Consider the following 26,089-nt stretch of genomic DNA (forward strand, 5'->3'; position numbering starts at 1 on the left):
GGAAATACGCAAGTCTAAACAAATTAGCTTATTTGCAGATTTTTGTGGTGCTCTATTTGGGAGGTTGCCACTCCATATCAGAAAAGGAGATTGAAATAAAATTAATTTCGTCACAAACCTAAGGATTGTCAACCTGCATTCCATCCAAACCCACACGGGGTAAATGAGAGCAGCGCACACTATCCTCAGAAAGAATACTCAAGGAAGTCACTGAGAACAATGTGTGTGCCTTTCCAAGTCCCAAGAACATATATATCTGGCAGACTACTTATGCTTTAAGTTTTCAGTGGGAAGAGGTACTCACAGAAATATGTTATTCTACAATTTCATGAGAAGCAAGAAGGCCAATAACAAATATCTGAGAAAGAATGTTGAGTGCTAGAGTGCAGCCCGACAGACAAGAAAACAGCCTGAATCATGAAAGAGTTTTTTAATATGAACAAGGGCATCCATTTTCGCTAGTTTTATAGCTGTTATTGTTATTTAGTATTTGTATAGAACAGTTTGCCTTGGTTGTCTGGGGTCCGACTTTCCAAGTGTTTCCCTTACAGGACAGTGCTTGACTTGGATTTGTGGAGTTGTGCGGTTAATAAGGTGAGTATATCAGTTGTAATACATTGGAAGGTTTTTGGTTGGTGAGACTGGAGGGTTGAACCAAATTGCGCATTTAGTTCCTTGGCTGATGACCACTACTCTACAAACATATAAATGTGATGAGTAGTGGACAGTAGCAAGGGCCCTTGGTAAGCAAAAACTTTGTTGGAAACAGTTGATGAGTTACACCTTTGATTCTTCTTTTAAAAAGATCTTATTACCAACATGTTGGCCAACGAGTTGTAAAGTATGCTTTTCCCGCAGGTAGAACAGACTGACAACTCTGACAGGATTTTTATACTGATGTGGAGTATTAGAAGGCTTAATAATGATATGGAAACATGCTGAATGGCCCTTGGTTGAAACAGATACAGTCAACAACGAAATTCTACTTCACATCTAACAGGGAAAGCACTATGATATTCACTGATATGCCTTAGTGTATTTTTGCAACACTTTCAACAAGTATCAAGTAAAGAACACCAATTCTATTATCTGTGGTTGTTCATAGTATAGACACCCAACCCAATGATTAGTCTTATTTTGTGGTATGAAGTTACTAAATAGTTAAAATATCGAGGAGTTTTAATAGCTAATATGACTAAGCATTTCCATTGGATTTGATGTATTCATAGTTTTCTATCACAGGGGTCAGAACGCTTTAAGTGTTAAAGAAATGTATAGGAAAAAAAATTCTGTACGGGAGGCAAACACAGTCAGTTGTTGACATTGAGGGGCAAGTAAAGTACCCCTCTCAAGCATTTTGGCATGTAAGAACCCTGTCAAAGGTGCTATTGGTTGATACCTTTTATCAGACCCCATTCCGGGGGTTAGAGTGTAACCTGGGGCTACTGGGCTTTAAACGTTGCGTTGAAGTTTTGGCAATGTGTCTTAGGGTTCTGTCCTACTATGGCTCTGCAAACTGGACTAAGTACAACCTTTACTGCACTTGACTCTCAAGGAAGTGAGGGCAAAGACGAATACCATTTTAGGGAGAAAGGCGGCCCAGACCCTTTGCAGCAATTGGAAAAGAAAGTGAGGTATCAAGGTTTCACTAACAGTGCCAGCAGCTCAGCGACACGGGGTGCACAAGTGATTGCAATAAGGAAATTTGTCTTAATGGTCAAATACCACAATGATCGATTATGATATGTATGGGCATGACAGAGGTGAGGACCAAGTTAAGGCTGAAGCATGATAAATGGTTTCAGGCAAATCAAGTGCTAAGGAATTGAGAAAAAGCATCACAAAAGGTGACTGAAAGATGGAAGGCTAGTCTTGAAAAGTGCAATAGGGCCGACTTGTGAATTTTAACTTGCCCATTGCAAATCTTTCTCTTTCAATGACAAAACCATAACACATCTGAAAATGTATCCTTCAAGGAATCGAGATGGTCCCTTCAAAAAGCCATAAACTTCTTCCAATATCCTAAATAGGTGGACTTCATCAATGGATGTCTGGCTGCCAGAGGCACATCAACCACATCAGACAGCAAGTAAAACTGTTCAGTTGCCACTGTTTAATCTCTTTGCATGGAGGATTAGGTTGTAGAGATTCAGATGCAGGACTCTGCCCTGCTGCTGAGATTAGAGGTCCTTTTGAAGAGCCAACCAGACGAGAGAGCAAATGTTTATGTTCAAGTGATACGGGTAGCACACTTTCCTGGCTCTATCCGGTGATATCAAGGTCACTTAGGTTCTGTCTGTCCTCAATTTATTTTAAACTGAAGGCACGATGGGTAATGGTGGGAACTTGTATATGAGACCAGTGTCCCATTACAGATAAAATGCATCTCCTAAGGGCCTACCTGGTGGGAACTCCAGGGCCCAGTAGTCGTGACACTGCAGATTCTCATTGGTGGCAAAAAAGATCCAGCCATGGTAGACCCCACTGGATGAAGCTGTCTTAAGCCGCCCTGTGCGGAAGACTCAATTTTTGATCCGCCAGACGATGTCTGCTGAGTCAATCCTCTCTGGCAATCAGAGGCCATGCCAGGAGATGCGTCGCGAGAAAAATCCCATACTATTCAAGCCGGCACCAAAAGCACAGGGCCTCCTGGTTCAGGTCCAAGACTACACTGTGCCCTGCTTATTACAGTATTTACTACATGGTAGCAGTGTTGCTTGTGAGAACCTGCACCAGCCTTCCTTTGATTGTCTGTAGAAAGGCTTTCAAGACAAATGACTAGAAGATCCAACAGATTGAAGTGGGGCTGGTGCTCATTAGGAGACTTCAGACCTCTAGTTTCACCTCTCCCAGGTGGTGACCATCCAACAAGGAGACAATGTATCAGTCACTACTGTGAGTTTGGGGTGGTGATAGGGTGAGCGGTCCTCACAAGCCAGGTTGGTGTCTGCTTGCCACCGCTGAAGAACCCAGGCCATCTCCTCTGGGTTATGAATGGTGTTGAACCAACTACCGCAATGCTGAGCCCACTTACCCATAAAGGTTCTGCTATAGGGCCCACAAGCTACCACTGGAAATGAAGACATCTGGGTCAATTGGTATCAACACAACAGATTTCTATGGACCAAATTAATATCATGATTTCAGTCAAGCTCCTTGAGGTTATTCAGTTTGCACTTAGCGCTATACGTCAAAAGGCACTCACGCTTGTGAAGTGCTGGGCACATGATCAACTCATTCTTAACAAGCACTGGTAAAGCCAATAGCTCTTGCCTATTAGACATACTAGCTTTGCCAATCTTTTTTAGCAATGCTGTGCAGCATTGTGGCTGCTGTGCAGCATAGCTACATAATGCAATGCGCATACATAATGGCATGCTTTTTTGTTTGTTTTATTTACTGATCTGGGATGGATCAGTAACTAAAAGAGAATGGAAATTCGCTGTTTTGTAACGCAGAGCAATTGGGGGCATAGGTGAAGGGAAGCAACACAGTGGGTGAGGGGAGAAGCTACGTGGCGGGAGGGAAGGGAAGCAACATGAGTGAAAGAGAGCAACATAAACCAGGAAGAGGGAGGAAAACACACATTGGCAATAGAACGCCACATGAGTGTGGGTGGGTGGAGAGAAACACATGAGCAAGAGAGAGTAACATGGGGGGGAGAAAAGCACATGGGGGAAATAGCTGGAAAACACCTGCACTTTCATTGAGTGGTTAAACAAAAAAAAAGTTCCTTTAAGCAGACAGTGGAAGCATAGAAACCAGGGATTATATTCATCAACGTTTTGTGCCACCCTTGTGCAAGATAACGCAAAAGCAACGCAAAAAAACCTAGATGAGATTTACCAAGCCACACACAAGCTCACCTAGCGTGGCCCTGTCATTCTTGGTAAAACTTGAGTTAACATGGCAGCGATAATCACTGCCTTTCGTTACTCTGTCCCAGTTATGGGTTCCATGGGTGGAGCGTGGGTGTTCCCATGCATCCACCCATGGATTTTGGTGCGTTCCCAGATTAACCATGAGTGGTAGACCTGGGAATGCATCAAAATGTTACGCCTTCCCAGGTGAGGTGAGGAGAAATGTTTTTATTTTATCCTCGTTTTTAACTTTCTACATATGCTGCATTCTACAGCACATGTAGAAAGAGGAAAAAGCCTCAATGATAGTTTTTGTGCACAAAAACAATCTTGCCTGCAATGCAGGCACCCTTGCAGCCAAAATTGCGCCAGCGCAAGGAGAGCGCAGGGATGCGCCAAATCACAACAGATCTGGCGAATTCCTGCTCTCTCCCTTTCACGCAGCAATGTGTATTGCAGTGTTGCGAGAAAAAAGTATAAATTTGCCCCTAGGAATCAGAGAGATGGTAAAGAGGCTATGCTCCATGGGAGGGACAAACAAAAGATTCGCATGTTGGGACACAATAATAAGCAGGAAAAAGAGAGTGACAGTGAAGTCAACCAATGACAGGCAATGGCTGGTCTCCAAGTCCTTCTATGTTCTTATCAAGCCTACAATATGTCTTTCTCAACCAGACAGTACTAGCTGTACTCGACCTAGAAATAGACCCGACCAACGATGGCCTTGTTACTTGTTCTGTGTAATGCACTGAGGTTAACACGCACAAAAATGGCTACCTGTTGAATACAGAACAGCAGTGAAAACATTTTGTTTTCCTGAATTACACGCTTGTGTGAATACTCCACCCAATCGGTTTTGCATGGCAATCTGATGCCTTCCCCACTGTGGGGCAGGATGCAACAGGACTGCCAAGCAAGACCTACAAAACCGGCTAATTAGCGGCGCTGATTGTGTTTGTTTTGGAACCATTTACTGACAAAAGAATGTGTCACACTGATTAGTGAGGGAAGGGTAGGTAATGTTTGTGTATTCAAAGCCAGGTGAGTGCATAATCCAGGTATTCAACGCGTTTGCTTAAGGACTGACACAAATGAACACCGTGCAAACAACCTGGCCCAAGGAAACTGCCAGCCCTTTCAGGAGGGTCGACTGGTGCCTCGCATTGTCCCGGAAAGAAAACCCGAGTGAAAAAGAAAAATCACCTTTCAAAACCTGGGCCATCCTTCACAAGCTAAAGAGCAACTGCAAACAACCCTCAGATGGCTGGGACGTTTCTGTGAAAGGGCTTTTCCACTCAATCAGGTGACGTGGGGAGAGCGCGGCTCTGGGAGCCGCTGAGACTGTGTGTTTACTGCAGCCCTTCACGCTCCAGAAATGACGAGCTAGAAAAAGTACAAGGATGAGGTAAAGACAACACGACCTTCAAGCGGTCACTTTAATCAATGGAGTGGGGGCAGTGCCGTGCGTGGCGGGGCTCCGGGGCCTCTGGGGAGAAACAAAGTACCACTGCCCTTAAAACCAGGTCGCCTGGTTGTTCGCACATCTTTCCAGTGACCCAGAACCAGATTTAAGGCCAAGGGCAGTTACTGATTGTGAGACTGCAAAACAAAAGCAAATGTCACCTTTAACACAGAAAACCCCCAATATTAACTACACATTGTGACAAAGATTAACCAGTGTGGCATTGACCCTTTAGAAGATTATATTTATTGTAGATTTTAAAGCACTGGTGACAACAAGAACGAGCCCTCGGTTTCCCATATTTATACGCAGAGAGTGCTTTAAATGGAAAAAATAAGTGCAGGTACTCAGCAAAGGGAGCAGTGGACTGCGGTGGAGTTTAGTGTGGGCTTAAGGGCAGTGCTAAGAGCAGGAAAGGACTAGGCTTTCGACCTTAAGCTCATTATGGAAGAAATGTGCATGCATTTTAAGAATGTTTGATGTATCCGCCCATGAGTGAATTACTCTATTAACCATGGGAATCCTTTTTCAGCAATGTTAGACTAACAAAATACTGAGGGAAAACAGCAAGGTTCTAAATGTGTGCCTTGCTTGCATTTCCTTGATGCAGGATCATATGTCACTAAGCCTATATGACCAGGATGTGACCTGCAGGTAACACCAGGATCTCTGCAACAAAAACAATAACCAACTGAGCTATCTACATATCATACATAATATGCATGTTTTATACTGTGAGTTCAGAAGGCACACTGGCCCGCCATGCAATTTTATGCTGAGTTGAACCTTTGAATAGAATGCACAGAGAACTTTCCAGCAAGTACATTCACTACCCGAGTTATTAAAAGGGCAATGTTCCCTGGACTAGGTGATATTTGAACTTCAGCCTGTTGGGAAGAGTTAAGCAAGCCAGAATAGAGTTATCACATCTGTCTTGTTATCAAAGAAAAGCAAAGCAAACCAGGCAACCTGAGCAAAACTTACAATACACATTAAAGGCCCAAAAATTCCTTCACTCCTAGTCCAAAAAAGGTAACATTCTAAGCAGAAGTTCGGCCTATTAACTCTCATGCTACATAATGCCCCAGAAGGTGGATGATCATCAGTCAAGCCAAGGCTCAGGCCCTAAAACAACTGGAACTCTGCACGTGTGGGTGAAACACAAATTACAAGGTAGTGTCCTCAAAGAACAAGAGCAATACAACACACCCATTACCATTCTGTCTTTACCCCTCCATGTGAGCAGTATTGTTTCTTTTAGATCCCAGAGTCCTATGCTATTTCTTGTTAACGTGCGGTGACATCTTCCTTCCTCCTCCCAAACAGTTTCTCTTCTTTTTAGTAATGAATGAGATTTAAGGCAATGTGACTTTCTGCAATGCAAACATCTGAATACAAAACTAATTGTGTTTTTTAATGTAACTAAATACGAGTCAAAAATCATATACCTCCAATCTTTGTTCAAATTCGATGCATGTTTGTACAGCCAAGAGACAAATTCTTAACCTCTTTGGTACAGCTGTATTTAGCAAGGTCTAGAGGGTGATTAGTGACAGATAAATGTTTCAAATGTGGTTTTCAATTTGGCAGTCATTAACTAACACATGCTACTGACCCAAATCCATGTTAGGATTAATTCTAGCAGTGACATTGCCTGGCTCAAGAACTATCTCTCTATCGTCCATAAGCTTAAATGTGCAAGGCCTACCTCAAGATGAACAAAATGAAGTTAGAGTTTGTACATGAGCTCGCACTTCACCCAGAAAGCAACACTAGGGTCCAGTACTGTCTCAATGAAATGAAAGTAGACTGCTTCGTACCTCAACAACACAGACAAGTTCCTGTGATTCCAAATCAACACCTTCTCTAGCATCATGGAAATATATCTCACACTAGACCAAAACCGTCTGGTATCAATTGTGTCTACTCTGCAAAGTGGAACTTTTCCTCTCAGAAGACAGCATTAGAACAGATGTTCAGATGCTGTTCTTGACACCGCTAAGAAATGGTCTTGATTGTGCAGCATTTCTAAAGACAGTTTCAGGAAGACTGACAGAATAACATATCTCCACCTGCAACATCTTAAAGACGTGTTGTATTACCTGCAAAGACACCAAAGATGGCACCCACATTAACGTGTCACCAAAATCAGAACATCAGAAGGAAGGCACAAGGACCATGGTAAAAGAATCACCTGATTAGACACCAAGAAATTAAATTAAAGCATACTAACTCATTTTATATTGTGCATTAATTACAATTATGTGACCCCCTGAGCACTTAGCCAGTAGAAAGAAAAGAGAAAACACCAGGTCTTTGCTTGCTAAACTCCACTGGTGTGTAAGACTGGTGTGTAAGACAAAATCTGCAAATGGTCATTTCTCCTCTGCTTCAGAAAAAACCTCAGACTCAAATTTCTAACAAAATCTTTTTGATGTGGTGTACTCATTGTTACGTCTATATGACAGGTGTCCCCTCAACTGTCTAGATTAATGTGCGAGAATACCTTCCCTAAACAGCACTTTCTCCCTGGAGTGGCTCCTACTGGTTGGGGGTGATGGGGCGGAGAGGGTAATATGAAGGTCAAATGAAGAAGAAAAAAAAACACTCAGCTAGCTACGGCTGGCCGCCGCCTCTCCTCCGTCCTCTTCTAAACTTCTTCCTGCCTGGGGTTGCGCAGCAGGAAGCACCCGGGCTCCCAGGCTACCCTGAACCATTCACAATGCTGCAATGCAGCATTATAATTGTTCTGAGGGCTGTGGTTCAGCGCTCAGATGGGGAATAGGAGCCTGGGCATTTTCTCCACCCAGGCTTTAATGCATCCTGGCTGGCAAACATGCAAAGTGCACATGAATGTTTGGCTGGCCTGAGACTTTGAGTGTGCATACCACTACTCTCCCTGGCCACTGATTTGCCAGCAGAGCAGCTCCACCCACACCAGGAAACGAAAAGCTAAAATGATATTGACGTTGGTTATTATCATTTTAGTTTTCCTTTAACTACTGCTCGCAGAGCAGTGGGGTGACGCTCCTCCGTCTTAGCGGAGGAACCGCCGTTGCTTCCTCCATCCTCACACCTTCCATCCCACTCAGACCGCACCCCTGCCTGATGTACGCAGCTCCATTGCTTTTATGGAGATTTTCGCAGGGGGATTGTGCAAACAATGGGGACATTACAAACATTTGTCTGCAGATTCAGAGAATAACCAGGTTCTGAGGAACACAGGTTTACCCCACTGACATTTAGCATTGATTTAGAAAATATGGCATAGTCAACAGAGTACAGCACTACAGACAGACTGAAAACGCTATGCAGAGGGAACTGCCAGTCATCCCTGATATGGTACTCTATCTCCTGTAACTTTACATCTTTACCAATCTCACAAGTCATCATCCTGCCTCTACTTCTATATTCATTCATCACCTTCCATCCTGTGACCAAGGAGGAGCTGTCCCCTTTGCTTAGTTACTGGTGTTAAACAGCCCTGGTCAATATCTGACAAAATGTTAAATATCCATGGTGGAAAATAAAAATTGTGTCTTGTTGGCAGACGCATCATTCTGAGTGCGTATTTGTGATGCCGTGTGCATGCATACTTCATGAACGTCTGCAGAATGACCCGGACACCCCTTTTTAAATTAAAAAAACCAAGTTGGAGGATGCTACTTGGTTCTGTAAATAATGAAAAAGAAAATGTAATTAGCGCAAAAGTGTCTTCTAGAAAAGCAAAGCGGTCTGCCAGCAAATGGCAGCGGCCAGGCCTTCCATAATGGACAGGGAGGGTGGCCGGTGATAGTGGGTGGGTGGCGGGTAGGGGACAAGCAATGGGGTGGGGGTAGGTGGGGCGAGGGAGCAAAAGAAGCAGACAAAAGGGCTTTGTAGTAAGCTGTGGATAAGCAGCAAATGACAGCCGCCGGGCTGCCAAAAACATTTTAATTGAAAGACTTATTTTTAAGGGTGACAAGGGGTGGGCATAGGGAATACTGGAGTGAGTGGCAGGCAGGTGAAGGAGAAGCAACGTGAAATAACTGTGAGGAGCAGCAGGAACACATGCGCTCTCATTGAAATCTAAATGAAAAAGATAAACGTAGTTACCTAAATGTGAGCAGAGGAAGGCTACAAAGTCAGCCAATCGAAATGATGGTAAAGATGATATGCTCCAGTGGAGGGACAAACACAAGAAGAGGAAGGCAAGGCATCTAATAAGAAGCAAGCAAATTAGAGTGACAATAAAGCCAACCAGTTGTAAGGAATGGGCAGGCACGAAGACCACTATAGGTTCTTAGTATGGTCCAGAAGAGGCTGTCACCTGATTACAGCAGGAAGCAGTCTGTAGGCCATACCAAAAAATCCTTGTGATCCAGAAGAACAAGACATATGATTGGGCTTTCGACAAGGACAGAATAGAGGGAGGAAAAGCTTGGTTCAGTAAAACATTGCATAGGAATATCATCACCTATTTAGTGATTGGCAAGAATCCATCCAATATAAAGGCAATTTGGGGCACAATGAAATACACCTAGCTAACCCGCTGGTCTCCTAAAACAGTAATGTATGGCACCATGAATTACAATTTATTGCGATTATTAATTTGCTATTTGCAAGAAAGCACAAACATATCGGTTTAGGATCACATGCCATATTTACAAACGTCCATCTTTAATACCACACCTGCTTGTGGACGTGTCCTCAAAGGGGTAAAGAATTTCGCCGTTGTTGCAAATCTCACAGATGAAACCCTTTTGGCTACAAAGGCTGCAGTTGTACACATGCGAGGTGGCAAACTTGATCGCCTTCCCCAGGAAAGGAGCCAATTTACCGTCAACTACCTGGAAAAGACAAGGAAGAGAACGAACAAAGTGTCAACATTCCTGTGGGAGATTGCGTGGATTAAGGACTTGGCAAAGACTCAGGAAGCCATTCTTTCTCAGCCCGGTGTTCTTAGTTCAAATCCGGCTCAGAATACAAATTATTATTTTTATTATTATTACAATTTTCTACAAATATTTAAAATCTTTAGGTTTCGCTTAAAAGAATGGAAGAAATGAGAAATATAGTTCTGGAGAAATTAATGAGAGCCAATTCTTTATAATGAGGCAGGTGACGTCAGGAGAGATTCTATGACATTACAGGATAGAGGCAGCATGTCTACAGTTTTCCCTAAGCACAGAGAGAAGTTGTAGAGCTGAAAGTGGCATTTATTTTATAACACGTTTTGCATAATCTGTGTCTGAAAACACTTTTTCTATCACTAACGATTTTACACAGATAAAGATGTTTTTCAATTTTCTCTAGAAATTCGACTACCACCTCTTTACCTGAACCCGTAAACCGTGCTGCTGGTTTAGTTTATTCCATTATCCAATATTGTTCCAGAATCAGAGAAATATAGGATTTATCTCACATGTGTGCAAAAAAAATGTAAGGAATAGTCCACAAATAGGCTCGATCGGGCACGACATAGGGGATTTAGCACGTGAAACAAAGAAAAAGCTCAGGGCATGACTATCCTGGTACATTTTGAGATGACGCCTGGATTGCAAACGATTCATACAATGTTGTCTGGGACAGTACTTGTCTACTCGTAGCAGTGACCCTGAAGGAGAAATCTAAATATGTGGAGCATTCAAGAAGGTATGTATCGAGCTAAACCATGGTTACCACTGGGACTTATTACACCCAGCTGTCACACCACAATTATGTGATATTAGGAATACTAAATAGTGAATTTTATTGGGGCATGATCGTCTCCTTGTAATTCTGACATGCCACTAAACAAACGACCAAACTAAACAATAAGAAAATATATATGACAAGGAATCTATGCCTTATATGGCGCCTTACAGTCAGCAGATGTAATATTTGCAGCCCGCGGTTTACCATGGCAGGCGCTTTGAAAGCAGTCCTACAGCAAACATCAGTATGAAGGGAGTTCAGCCAGGAATTTCTTTCATTTCAGCTGGAATGACAGCTCCAGAGCTCCGAGGGACAGGTTACCTTTATCATAAGAGGATTAGTTATAAAGAAGGATTGTGTTTGTGCTCTGGTGGTGAACCTGGTAGCCACAAATAACAGTGGTTATATTGTGAAGTAATTTACAGAATAAGATTACGCCATCTTCAGCGCGCATTAGAGGTGAGCTGGGGTGCTACACCTTGTTTCACAGAGAACTGGCAAAGCAGGACAGCTACAGCGATCAGCTCCTAAGCACAAGAAGAGTTTCAATAGGTGTCTGGGGACCTCTATGCGCTTGCTGTGTCCATCCAAGGGGTTGAGATTAGTGTGATGAATGTGCGTGCTTGTATAATCACACAGAGCAGTGGAATCTAGGCACGGCGGAGAGGAACACCAGAATATTTAAAAAAATATAAATCTCAGGGTTCCATGAAATTGGACGCCTGCCAAGCTATTCTTTCACTTACACCATTTGAACTCTGCCAGGCTCCCCAGGAATATGGGAAAAGCCAACATTGTGCCTTATTCATTTATGAATATTCCCCTGGGTGGTAATGGTGAAAATGTACTATTCAACGTTTGACCATTAGATATATGTATGTTTGTATCTATGTATGTAGTATTTCTACAGCGCAAATCCAGCCAAAAAGCAGCGGAGACAAAGATATCTTGCTGCAACAGGATTAATTACATCAACATAACCTTTTCAGCACACTGTCGCTGAACGCATTCATCAATCATACAAGACATGAATAGATCAAAACCTGTTAAATAACCGATTCATCTTTTCATTCCATTCCTTTACAACAAACTCTGGAACCCATTTTAAAAAAAGTATTGTGCATACCGGCTAAAACACACAAATCTCTCTTACGTCATTGCACTTTATTATTCTTAAAGATCACTTACGTGGGTTGTCCATACACTAAAAAAATCCATCTTATTTGTATCGTTACAATAAATCCTCTCACAGGATCAGTTAAACAGCTGATTTGTATCCACAGTAGTTTCAAAGCAGGAAGGTTGATACAGCATCAAGTGGCATCGATATTCCAGAAGTTAGAATAACATAATCTGTAAGCACGTCTACGATGCAATACAGACTTTTCAAAGGCCTATTTAGTAATACGTTGGCCTTTTCACTAACTTACTCTTAAAGTGATCATGGTGAAAGTTGGTTTCAAACGTGTTATAGTTTGAGAGGTCCGTAGTACTTTGGGTGATTTCACTAGTAGTATAGTTCAAAAAGTCAATTTCTGTAAAAGCCTGTGTGCATATCACTGCATGTTATGGCTGGACTACTTCATCACATATCATTAAAATCAATCTACAATAAAAGCTCATAAAAAAAGGTTAGAGTATTACACAGGGCAAAATGATTTGGGTAGCAAGTTTGCTTTTTTTTCCATTTATGCTTTTGGAAAACTACATAGAAAACACATTTATTTCATTTGAAAGACGAAAAATAAAAATAAGTTAAGCGATCAAATTCATAAGCACAGAGGGCCTCCCCACTGGTGGTGGAGGCCCCGCAGTTATGGCGGGACCTCAGTACTGCAGTTACCCACTGCGGGGGCCCCGTCACCAGTGTGGCCGCTCCCCACCATGACTGTGGGGTCTCCGCCATGAGAGCAGAGGCCCTTTGTGAATTGGGCCCAAATGTATGTTTGCATACATAATTTAGGATGGCAAAATTAATGCATAAAGACTGGAGTCTGTTAGTGTGTAAAATTGGTCCGTTCTGTGTTTTGACCTTGAAGTGGTGTGGCTCACTGGTTAGAGGCGGCAGACCCGGAAGCAGAAGACGGTCAGGGACCAGGGTTCTATCCCCGACGCGGCAGGGTCGTGGACCAGGGTCAGCGGACTCGATAATTCTCGCCTCGGTGCCTACTCTAACCAGGGATCACACTCGGAAACTCTGGGCATTAGCTTGCCTCGTCTCCACAACGGCCCCCCACATACGCCGGGGATGCCTGGTTTCACCTTGGAGATACCCAGTAGGGACCTTCTCACAGGGAAAGCCAGGACGGGTTCCCCAGCGCAGAGATACTCCTTCGGGAGTCGATTCTAGCGCTTTAGAAACCCACAATAAATAAATAAATAAATAAAGTGTGGCCATGAGGAAATAAAGGGGGCCCTACAGGGGCCCTTGTTGGCTCTGTGCCAGGGAATGCATGCGGGGGGGCATGGACGAGGACACCAGCAAGATCATGAACTCCATCCACTCTGGATCACCATTAGACCCATGCCCTCACCACATCTTCAACAAAGCCAGCACAGCCATCGCACCCCATCTCCGGAGAGCAGTCAACATCTTTTTCGAAACAGCAACCTTCCCGGAAAGCTGGAAGCACGCCGAGATCAACGCCTTACTCAAGAAACCCAAGGCGGACCCCAAGGACCTCAAGAACTTCCGACCCATCTCCCTGCTTCCGTTCCTGGCGAAGGTTACCGTGAAAATCATCAACAAACAACTGACCCACTACATCAAGGAGAACAACATCCTGGACCCATCCCAGTCCGGTTTCCGCAGCAACCACAGCACTGAAACCGCCCTAATCACCGCCACCGATGACATCAGGACCCTGCTTGACAACGGAGAAACAGCGGCCCTCATCCTCCTGGACCTGTGAGCCGCCTTCGACACGGTCTGCCACAACACACTAGGAACACGCTTACACGACGCCGGAATCCGAGGGAAAGTCCTGGACTGGATCACATCCTTCCTCTCCGACAGAACTCTGAGAGTCCGCCTCCCCCTCTTCCGCTCCAAGACCACCGAGATCATCTGCGGCATACCCCAGGGCTCATCCCTCAACCCGACGCTGTTCAACATCTACATGGCACCCCTCGCCCACGTCGCCCGACAGCAAGACCATAACATCATCTCCTACGTCAACGACACCCAGCTGATCATCTCCCTCACTAAAGACCCTCACACCGCCAGAACCAACCACCACGAAGGAATGAAGGACGTCGCCGAATGAATGAAGAACATCCGACTGAAGCTGAACTCAGACAAGACAGAGGTCCCCATCCTCGGCCCCACCCCCTCAGCCTGGGAAGACTCCTGGTGGGCGACAGCACTGTGAACAGCACCGATACCCACCAACCACGAACGCAACCTAGGGGTTATTCTTGACACCACCCTCTCCATGACCAAGCAGGTCAATGCCGTTTCCTCATCCTGTTTCAACACCCTCCAAATACTCCGCAGCATCTTCAAGTGAATCCCCACCGAAACAAGGAAAACAGTCCCCCAAGCCCTCATCACCAGCAGGCTGGACTATGGAAACGCCCTTTACGCAGGAACGTCGGCCAAGCCCCTGAGACGGCTGCAACAAATCCAGAAGGCCTCGGCACGCCTTATCCTCAACATCCCCCGCCGCAACCACATCACACCCCACCTGAGAGACCTGAACTGGCTCCCCATCAACAAGAGGATAACCTTCAAGCTCCTCCTCCACACGCACAAAGCTCTCCACAACACCGGCCCAGCTTACCTCAACAGACGACTCAGCTTCTACACCCCCCCCCCAGCTCTGATCCACCAGCCTCGCCCTCGCCACAGTCCCCCGCATCCAAAGAATGACCACCGGTGGCAGATCCTTCTCCCACCTCGCTGACAAGACCTAGAACATGCTATCCACCAACCTACTGCAGACCCAAGACCTACCGGCCTTCAGAAGACTCCTCAAGACCTGGCTCTTCGACCAGTAGCAGCACCCTCCTCCCCAGCGCCTTGAGACCCTAATGTATGCAGTGCTCTTTACAAGTGTCCTGATTGATTGATTGGTGTGCCCCCCTGTATGTATGCATGCACCCCCAGTTCCTGCATGGCATGGACTTAAAAGTCCATGCCGTGCAGGAACGTGCAATTGCATACCCATTGCGGCCCCTTGCTAAGACTCACAAAAGATCCTTAGCAAGTTACTGCCGTGAGAACAGCAGGACCGCCCGACCTGGATTCCAGTCAGAATCCGGCAGGCGGGTACAGTATGGATTTGACGCTCTTGGAGCGGGGCGCTGGCGTGGCAGAACGCTCCAAGACCGCCAAACACATAATAAGGCCCTAAACCAGACTTCTTTTCCTAACACATCATCCCACAGAAACATCACATGAATCCAATTTCACCTGTGGGCTTGCATATGCACCTTGTACTTTTTTCTGACATCAGTAGCCTTGGATAAATGAGACACATTTATTTCTGAACTATCTATGCAATCTCAGTTCATTTTTTAACCCGGTACCCAACCTCTCAATAGGACAAAAGGTGATACACTAGTGGAACTATTAGGCGTTGTCCTATAAGCCACAACATGTATTCCACAACCATTTTCCAATCCATCTTCCCAATACGAATAGTAACTGAGCTTTTAATGTTCACCTGAATCGCTCCATCAAACCATTACTTCTGTGAGGCTACAGCGAACTGGTGACATGCTTGATACCATGGTTTCTCAAAAGTCTTTTCATGTCAGAGGATACCAATTGGGTACCATTGTCCATTACCATTTTCTTTGAAAAAGTCTCCCTGGAAATAATTTTCTGCATAAACTGAATGACTGCTGAAACATCGTTTGTTTTAGCGACCTGTTTTAGACTCCGCATGATTAATTTTCAGTTGCCCTTTCCCAGTGGAAAATCAGCTGATCCACTACCCTGTAGATGTGACTATGTTTATGGACACCAGAGGCGCAACTAGAGCCACCTTTCGGGGGGGCTAAGAAAAAATTTCGGGTGGGGGGCTGAAACTTTAAGCAATAGGCAGAGTGAAGCTGCAGGGGCTCTTGGAAGGGATGACACAACATCAAAGCCCCATTAACATGCACACAGTCTTTTAAAGACCTGTGAAGTGCTCGGGTGCGGCTGTGTGTGTGCCCGGAGGGCCGTCTGAGCCCGGGCTGCCACGCACGACGGGGGAGGGATGGGGGAGTGGGTTGTGAAGCCCTTTGATTTTGATTCCAAAGGGTGTTGCGCGCCTGATGGACACTATGCACTCTGTAATGTTTTGCTTTTTTTAATAAAAGTCTGTAGAAGCCTTTTTCCTTTCCTTGCTGACAAACATTTTAAACACATACAGCCTGCTTTGATGTACCTGCAGCTATTCTTTCACAAACATACCTGTTTTTATGTGGCTTGTTTTTTTGTCAGCGGCAGCAAGTCACTACAATGTGATTGATGTGCTGTTTTTTTTGTCATTGCACCCTGTAGACGTAATTGAGTTTTGATTCATAACATTTTGTACTTTGTAATGCTTCACTATTTTTTTAAGTCTGCGGAAGTCCTCTATCTTGTATTGTTATCTTTTGAAGGTTTTAACTTGCGGACATCAAATAAAGAAATTAAAATAGGAAAAAATATAAATGTCTGAGTTCATATTAAAGCTGTTTGCAAAGCTCTCTTCTGGCCACTCAGACATGTAATCAATTGGGGGGCGTGGCTTGGCTGCCGAGCGGAATGGCTGCCTGAGTGGTGAGCTCCGCCGATCGAGTTAATTAATCCGCCGACAATCCGCTCATACCTGCCTCTGGTGCTCGGGAGTTGTGCCCTGTGTGCGTGTGAGGCTTCCCCGCCCTGCCAAGTGAAAGTCCGACGATCCTGAAACCAGGTCCGCGGCGGAGCCGCCTTCCCGATCTGTCAGCGCGGTGGGGCCTGAAGCGGCGTGTGACGCCGGGAGCTTGAGTGGACGCGAGCCGACCGGAAGTGCGGGGGTGCCCGGCTCGGCCCATCCTGCGGGAGCCGCCAGGGTCGGAGACTGGCTGGCCAAGCCTAACTGCTGTGAGCGCTGCCGGGCACAAGAGATTACACAGCGCACGCCCGCTCCATAGGTGAGGATACGGACGCCCGTGCGCATATCTGTGGGAGGCCGCGCTACGCGGGCTGGACGACGCGCAGGCATAGCGGAGGACGCGGTGAGGGCGCCAAGACACCGCCGGAGAGACAGAGTCCCACCTGGTGAGAGGATTATGAGCGGCTGACCTGCTGTGTGGTGAGAGGCCCCTACAGAGTCTGATACTCTGGGTACTGCATCAGTGGACATTGTTTGGGCATACTGGTGATTGCCGGAGGCCGCCATTTTGTCCTATCACGGCTGAAGCGGCTGGTGGTGTCTCGCTGCACTACACTACTGTTCCTTTCGTGTGGGGGGTGCCGACTGGTATGGACCTACTGCCCTGGAGGCACTGTGATAGAACAACGCAGTGCCGGAGGGTGCTATTGCGGTGCGCCTACTTACTGGCATAGGAGCTTGACCCCCACACAGGACCAAGTTACGGACGCCTGGCAAAGAAACTAGACAAGTGCCTTACGGACCCTGTATCTGCCGCCACTCAACTTGCCAGAATTGGTTACACGGCCTTCCTGGACAGTGGTTGGACACCCGTCGGAACTAGTCGAAGCCATGGGCAAGCCAGACACGAGGCAGCCCAAAATCGCCTTTGAAAAATCGACCAAGAAGCCCACGTGCAATGAGACGCGGGATCAGGAGCTATCGGAAGATGCCCGACCAGTACTGCCGGCGGACGACATCAAGGCCATGTCCCAAGACCTCAAGTCGAGTCTGCAAGGCATCGATGGGAAGATGGACGCCCTGGCTGCCAGGATGGACAGTATGACTAGAAGAATGGACAAGCAGGAAGGAGTGGTCGGGGTGCTAGAAACGCGTGTGACGGACACAGAGGAGTGCCAATCGGACCTTGACAAGAAGCTGCGAGGAATGGACAAAGTGCTCTCCCTGATCCAAATGAAGAATGAGGATTTGGAAGCTAGGTCCAGAAGAAACAACGTACGAATCACGGGCGTGGCGGAATCGACGGATATTGCAAATATGGAGCGATACGTTGAACAGATGCTGAAAGATCTATTTGGAGCGGAACTGTCCCCGATGTTCCTGGTGGAAAGGGCGCACCGCACGCTAGGACCAGTGCCCAAGCCGGGAACTCCACCACGGACAATCCTTGCACGTATCCTGAACTATAGGGACAGGGACACAATACTACGGATGGCGCGCAACGTGGCAGATTTGCAATACAAGGGGAACCGGATTGCTATGTACCCTGACTTCACGCTCCAGGTTCAATCTGCCCGGCGGGAATTTTTGCCCGCAAAGAAGGTGTTCCAACAGACTGGCACAAAGTACTCCTTGATCTACCCGGCGAAGCTGAGGGTACAGGGGCCAGGTAAACCCACTTTCTTCACGGACGCCAAAGCGGCGCTGAAATTTGCCAAACAACTCGCCAAGGATCAGAGGGGGCAGACCGAGTCGGACAAGCAAGGGGACGCTGACCAGCTAAGTGATGTTGAACAGTGTCATGTTTTCTGTATTAAAGCGCTGCTGGGACCCCTGGGATAGAGTGGGACAAAGTATTCTTGCCACTGTGGGTGGTGGGGCGCTACGCACCTCTGCGGGGCATTGCTATCATTACTATTGACTGGTCCAGTTCTTAATCACTAGATGCTCGTTGCTCCGCCGACCCTGGGGCGCAATAGGCCCTGTAGCATACGGAGGCAGAGTCGCACTCGATCGCCCTGTCAAAAGCACAGGGTTAGTAGGCAGACACCTGCGTACCCCGAGGGATGTATCCCAAACTATGGTTCGACCATATATTGTTGTTGATATTTGGTTCTGTTGGGTTGGTACTGGGGGAAATGACTGCACGACCTGTTTGGGGGGTTGGAGCGGGTGGGGTGGGAGGGATGGGAATTGGGTATGTTTGGTTTGCACTGTTACTTCGGAAAAGCTATGTGTATAATGAGTCACTGGAGATGTTATGCTTGATAGTCACTGATAAGATAAAGATGGACTGCGAGCCTTGGTACTATGACGATATTATGTCGTGTGCTCTGCCGAGCCGATTTCACTTTCGCATTTTAATGTCATTATGGCTGATAGAGAGTGCTTGACGTTTGGTGAAACCACTGCCTTGGGAGGGAAGCCTGGGTCACTGTCCATAGCATGCATGTCTTGGAACGTGAGGGGGATGAATGATAGGCGGAAGGCGAGATTGGTCCATGCCTACCTGTCACGGAAAACGATGGATATTTGCATGCTCCAGGAAACACATCTGAGTTCCATGGACGCCCCACAACTAAAACACTCTAGATGGGGGGAAGTGGTGCATGCCCCATACTCGAACTATGCCAGAGGGGTGGCTATCTTGATCCGGCGAGGCCTACACTGGGTGACACAACGAGTGCTGAGAGATGCGGATGGCAGATACGTTTTGATTTTGGGCGTGTTGTGTGGAACACGGGTATTGCTGGTGAATGTCTATGGCCCGAATGATGATAACCCTGTCTTCTATGAAACTCTCTGGGACAAAATCCGTACGTTTGGTGAGGCAGCAATACTATGGGCGGGTGATTTCAATGTAGTGCTATCTGACGCGATAGATCGACAGGGCGCAGCCCGGGAACATCACCCGAAGGCGGCTGAGGCGCTGGGGGGCATTATCCTAGAGGCGTCCCTGGTGGATTCATGGCGGTATTTACACCCCCAGGCACGAGAGGGCACTTGCATTACGGCACACAGGGCCGCCTGGTCGCGGCTGGACTACTGGTTGATGTCCAGGGACTTGCATGCCTCGGTCCTGGCGGCGGTACATCTGCCGAGATCATTGTCGGACCACGCTCCGGTGGTGGTGACATTGGCCACACCTGCACAATACGCACAGCCCTTCAGCTGGCGATTTCCGTCGCAGGCCCTCCTGGATCAGGTATTCAGGGAAGAGCTGAGGATTAAATTAGAGGAATTTTTTGAATTCAATGAAGGGACTGTGGAATCGCCTGGTACACTGTGGGAGGCGTGCAAGGCGGTGACAAGGGGACACTGCATGGCACTGAAAATAGGAGTACTGCGGTCCATTAGGAACACACTAGACGCACTAGAAAAGGAATTGGCGACTCTGGAGGTTGAGCTCACCAGATTGACTACTGCCCAGACCCAGGCGACATTCAGAGCGACACTCACTAAGTATCAGGAAGAGGCAGACAGAGAGGTGAAGTTCTTAGGAAAGTACGCCCAGGCTCTGAGGTAAGGGGAGGGTGACCGCCCGGGCAGGACACTGGCTGCGCTGCTTCGAAAGCCGAGGGGTGCGGAATACATTTTGGAACTTACGGATGCGACTGGCGAGCCTATCAGGGCACCAAATGATATATTAAAAACTATGGCGGCCTATTATGAGGACCTCTACGCCTCTAAATTGCAGCCGGGGGACGAAGTGATAACGGAATACCTGGACACGATTGCACTGGCGTGGTTTAACAACGGGGCACGTGAATACATGGACCTGCCGATAACGCAGGATGACATACGGACGATCATAGCTGGTATGCCGTCGGGTAAAGCGCCGGGACCGGATGGTCTTACAGCGTCCTTCTATAAAGAGTTCGCTGATATCCTGGTCCCCCGGTTACATAAGTTGTACATGGAAGCGATCGAAACGGGGATCCTCCCCCCGTCGCTCCGTGAGGCCATGATAATCACGCTACTAAAACCGGACAAGGACCCCACGAGCCCTGATTCATACAGACCGCTCTCGCTGATAAACTTGGATGCCAAGATCTACGCTAAATTACTGGCAGAACGTTTGAAACCGATGCTGCCCCAAATAGCGCTGTCGGATCAATCGGGATTCGTGACAGGTAGATCGACCTCGCAAAATCTGCGCACACTGTTTGGTCTGCTCCATTACTTAGATCCGAGGGTCCAAGCGGCCGCTGCCTTGCTAGACGCCACCAAGGCGTTTGATTTGCTCGAATGGAAATTTTTACAAGCGCTGTTTACGAGAATGGGCTTTAGTAGACTTTTTATTCAGAAAATTTGCCTATTATACAATGGCCCTGTGGCGCGGGTGAAGGTCAACGGACAGATTTCACGGACGATAAGTATTTCTAGGGGAACCAGGCAAGGCTGCCCCCTATCGCCGCTGCTCTTCGCCATCGCCACAGAGCCCCTTGCGGCGAGACTGAGACAACACCATACCCAGCGTAGTATTGGGTTCACTTCGAGGGGACTACTGGTGTCCCTATATGCCGATGACATGACAATTTTTGTACGGAACCCGGCCGATAATCTGGACCCCCTCATGCGCGAACTGGTGCGGTATGGTGGTTTGACGGGCATTACCATCAACTGGTCTAAATCTACGATACTGCCGTTGACGGACGGTACGGTGCAATGCAGTACTGAGTTCCCCATAACCTGGGTGTCAGAGGAGGTGAAATACCTGGGGATCCATATCAGCCGCTCAATACAGGAACTATGGCTATTGAACTACGGGCGAGCAGTGGAATGGCTCGAGACGAAGGTGAAAAAATGGGTCACTTTGCCACTGTCGATGATAGGCCGGATAGCCATAACAAAAATGGTTATACTCCCGAAATTTTTATATTTATTTGCCAACATACCGCTGCCACTTACCATGTCTTTTTTTCAGCGTATACGCTCCGCGGTTTTGGACTTAGTATGGGCGGACAAACAGCCCAGAATCCAGTGGAAGGTACTGACTCTTCCCTTTAAACAAGGTGGACTGGCGGCTCCGGACTTTGAGCTGTACGCATACTGTGCTCAGGCTCAATATCTGCATTATTGGCAGCACCCGATCCCATACCAGCCTCATGTGGCGATCGAGAAGGACGTGTCGGCACCCATCCCCTTGGCCATGACAGTCTACCAAAAATACAAACGCTCGCCGGAAGATGTGAACACAGTTGAAACAACACGATGGGCCTGGCAAAACATAGCGAAACGGGCGGGCGTTGCTGAACTGTATGCTCCATCAATGCCGATTGGTGGTAATCCGTTACTGAGTCCCCTGCTGGATGCGGCGATATCTGAAAGGGCACGCAAATGCGGGCTTAAGGTCGCTAGTGATCTATACCCAGACTACACTTTCGTAGAGCTGGGAAACATCTGCGATTCAGCGGCCCCTACAGCATCTGAGATGCTCCTATATTATCAGCTCAGAGCGGCATGCAGGGCCAGGTACCCGATGTTCCCGATGGTGCCGCCAACGGTTTCGGCGTTGGAAAACATATTAGCGATCAAATCTCCACGTAAATTGATCACTAGGATCTACAGAGTAACGCAAGATACGGCACCATGGATACGTCCCGATTCAAAAGCAAAATGGGAGGTTGAGACGGGACTCAGCATAACGGACAAACAATGGGCATTCAGCTGCACTCAGTTGGAGAACCTGTCTCCCAACTACAGACTGAGGTTAATCCACTTTAATTTTCTACATAGGCTGTACCGCACACCGGCTCAGCTATTTAAACTTGGATTAATCGCTGACTCTCGCTGCTGGCGTTGTGGGGCCGTGGAAGCGGACTTCTTCCACCTAACTTGGACATGCACTCCTATACAGCAATATTGGGCTGCGGTGTTCTCAAAATTGGGGCGAATCCTAGGAGAGCAGTTGACTCCAGATCCCCTGATGGCGCTTCTGGGAATGGTAGCTGATATACCCTGTGCCTCAAGGAAACTGATAGCTATGTTGCTGCTACTGGCGAAGAGACAGATTGCACTACATTGGAAACAAAAGGGCGCTCCTGGGGTACAGGGTTGGATTAACTCGGCACTATACTGTCGGGATCAACTGACTACATACTGGGAACTACTCCCGCTGAGGTCCAGACCGGCTGATATATGGCAACCCCTGACGAGCCTGCTGGATGGCACCATGCCGGATGAATGAGAGTGGACTGTGTGTGGAGGGGAATGGATGGAAGATTAAAATAGCAGGAATGCGAGGGTCTGGATGAAGTGGCGTTGTGGCTGATGCCGCTGATGCGTCGGATGTGGTGATAGAGGATAGCTGGCCGCTAGCCCCACACCTGAGACTGATTGGATGAGTGAACTACCCGGGACGAGACGCCTGACATGTCATTGCCCCTCCCTCCCCCCCCCTCCCTCCCTTTGCTATTAGGCCGGGGACTTAAGTGCCCGCCCAAGAGATGGTGACATGGTACTCCGTGTGTAGACAAGATTGACATTACGACACACAGAAGCTTTAGGTTTAGTTCCAAAAGGTTTGTTTCTTTGTTTTCTTCCTTAGATATACCACATTCATCATGTTGAAGACTGTAAGCAAGTATACCAGAAATGTGCCCGCAAAGAGAGATCTAATTGTGCCTATTGATGCTGCCTGCCTCCGGGTTGTTGGCTGAATAGCAGTGTACTACTTTGCAACTCTTAATAAAAGTCTTTAACCCAAAAAAAAAAAAAAAAGACATGTAATCAATTAATACTTTGGCATACTTTAAACCATCTCCTAACAAATTTATTGGACCAGTGATATCTAAAGCAACCTTTGACCATGGACTCATGGCACCATCCAAGGCTGGACTGGCTGTAGTGGACACCAGGCATTTCCCCGGTGGGCTACCAGCATGGGAGCCGGTTTTGGGCCCCTGGGGGCCTGTTTTGTTACTTGGGACAGGCAATATCGCCCCCCCGGTAACAAAATTGGCCGAAACCGGCCCTAGCAAACAGCTCAGCCGCAACCCTTCTTCCCCCAGGGGGGCTGCCGAGCAGTTTCCCAGGGCCGGTTTCGGTTCCCAGTCCGACCCTGGGACCATCTACAAGTACGATGAGAGTTGAGACAGTGACCTGCGATTTATCACTCAATATACATGGTTCGCCATCCCCAAAACATTCTCCAAAAACCCTCCCACACTCTTCTTTTCATAACTCGAATGCCAATGTGCCACTCATGAGCCTATTCTAGAACTCTTCTCAATGATGTAGGAACAATCAAATGGACTGGTCTACGTAAGAAACCATTTTAACATGTTAGCTCATCTAATATTTGAGCATATGTTTTAGTGTCCTGTGACAGATCTTTGATGCCAGGCCAACATAATGCTACCTACGTCATAATGTTTTTTAACAGTAGTCCTCGTGCAAACTGTATCTCCATTCCTTCTCTGATAGGGCTCCAGGTAACCCATCACCCCACTCATTATTTTAGCATACTTTCTCACTATCATCCTATACCCAGTCATGTGGTTCATTAAAGGCATTCTGAATAGAAAGTAGGCAGTCACATTCCTTTTCTCAGGGACATATTCATTACTATACACATACTCCTAAAAGCAATATTATCATTTAGTAATTCTGGGAGTGGCTCTCACAGCCCCCTTCTTACTAAAAAGAACAATTAGAGGCTTACTGTCAGTACTAAGAGTAAAGGGTGCTCTCCATATATACACTTGAAAATAGTATACTCCACCACAAAGCCAAAACTTCCTTTTCAATTGTGGATTATGTGTGATCATCACCACAAATAATTTGCGATGCAAATGCTATTACCTAAACCTACCCAAAACAAAAATTGCTGGTTTCAGTTATAATTATACTTGACTCCTTAGTGTTAACTGGTTTCAAACGGTTTAGCATCAACAATATTTTTATTGATATTATCAAAAGCATTCTGACATGCTTCACCCCACTCAAACGACACACCTTTTTGAAAAAAGTCCCTCAATGGGTTAGTAATATCCTAAAAATGAGGAACAAATTTTGAATAAAATTCATCCAATCCCAGGAATGATCTAAGCTGTACTTTATTAATCAGAGTAGGAGCATTATTGATTACCTTGAAGAAATTCAATTTGGGCTCTATACCTTTAGTAGAAATGTGATAACCCAAATAATCCACACCAGGGACAGCAACTTTGTACTTGTCGCTGCGACAAGTTAATCCCTTCATTTGAAAGATCTTGATACTCTCAGAAGTCAGGAATCATGTTGCTCTTTACTACATGCATATACTAATATACCGTTCTGAACGTTTGAGGCCCTATCACAACCCTTAAACATCACTTTTACCTATCTCTTACATACCAAAGAGGCTGATGCTAACCCAAAGGGCATGCATTTCAGCGATATGCCTCTACTGGAGTAACACAGGAAGTGAGATGTTTAAGTCATCAAGGCCACTTGATGACTTGCAGCAGACATATCCACGGCAGTGAAAACTGAAGCACCCTCAAGGGTGGACAGAATTTCTGAAATATTTGGTAGTGATTCTCAGTCCACCCAGATATTCTGATTGAGGTCCCTTAAATCTACATACAACCTCAATGAATTATCCCCTTTATGTGCTAATACAATTGGAGCAAGCTACTCTGATCCCCTAATTGGTTCAATAACATTGAGTTTGATTAATTTTTCTATCTCCTTACGTAAATCACATCTCAAGGATAAAGGCACTCCACGTACCTTGTGCCCGACTGGTGTAGCACCTCTTTTTAGAATGATTCTGAGTTGAAATCCAGTTCCTTTATCCAGATAACTTATGAAGACTGAAGGAAACCTGTCCACTCAATAATTCTCAGGTATCACAATCATGCATATCAATTTACTTTTAGATATCATACAGTCAAGGTGATTTGGGTCCAAAATAATATCAAGATCTCCTTGATCATTCCATCCCAAAATATTTGAGCCTTCTTTTGCAACATTAACAATGCACATTGCTGTCTTGCCTTCAAATTCAAGAATAGCTTAAAGTCTCCTTGAACCTCAATTGTTTCCCACCATAAGCAAATATTTTGATGGTAGAGGTCCTTAACACTTGTGGGCTGACCTTTCTCAATACTTCTGGTCCAAACAGTATAAAGGGTGAACCCAAATCAGCCATAAGTTGCACATTAACATCATTCATGAGAATAAGCAGGATTTCTTCTGGCGGATTTCAATGTCAATACACATATGTAATTCAACGTATTACCTTCCTCACCACATCGATCCTGGGTAATGGTTAAAGCCACATCACAGTTATCATTATATACTGTGGGAGC

General features: G+C 46.4%; 1 protein-coding gene across 1 annotated transcript in view; it reads right to left on the minus strand.

Annotated features, from left to right (window-relative positions):
• Positions 1 to 26,089, minus strand: part of LOC144822599 (pleckstrin homology domain-containing family M member 3-like) — a 539,479-nt gene that overhangs the window by 48,751 nt on the left and 464,639 nt on the right. The window contains exon 7 of the mRNA XM_078680327.1: positions 9,994 to 10,151. Within this exon, the coding sequence (XP_078536453.1) occupies positions 9,994 to 10,151 (158 nt within the window). The remainder of the gene's footprint in view (positions 1 to 9,993; positions 10,152 to 26,089) is intronic.

The sequence above is a fragment of the Lissotriton helveticus genome, chromosome 3_1 (genome assembly GCF_964261635.1).
Source record: "Lissotriton helveticus chromosome 3_1, aLisHel1.1, whole genome shotgun sequence".
Lineage (NCBI taxonomy): Eukaryota > Metazoa > Chordata > Amphibia > Caudata > Salamandridae > Lissotriton > Lissotriton helveticus.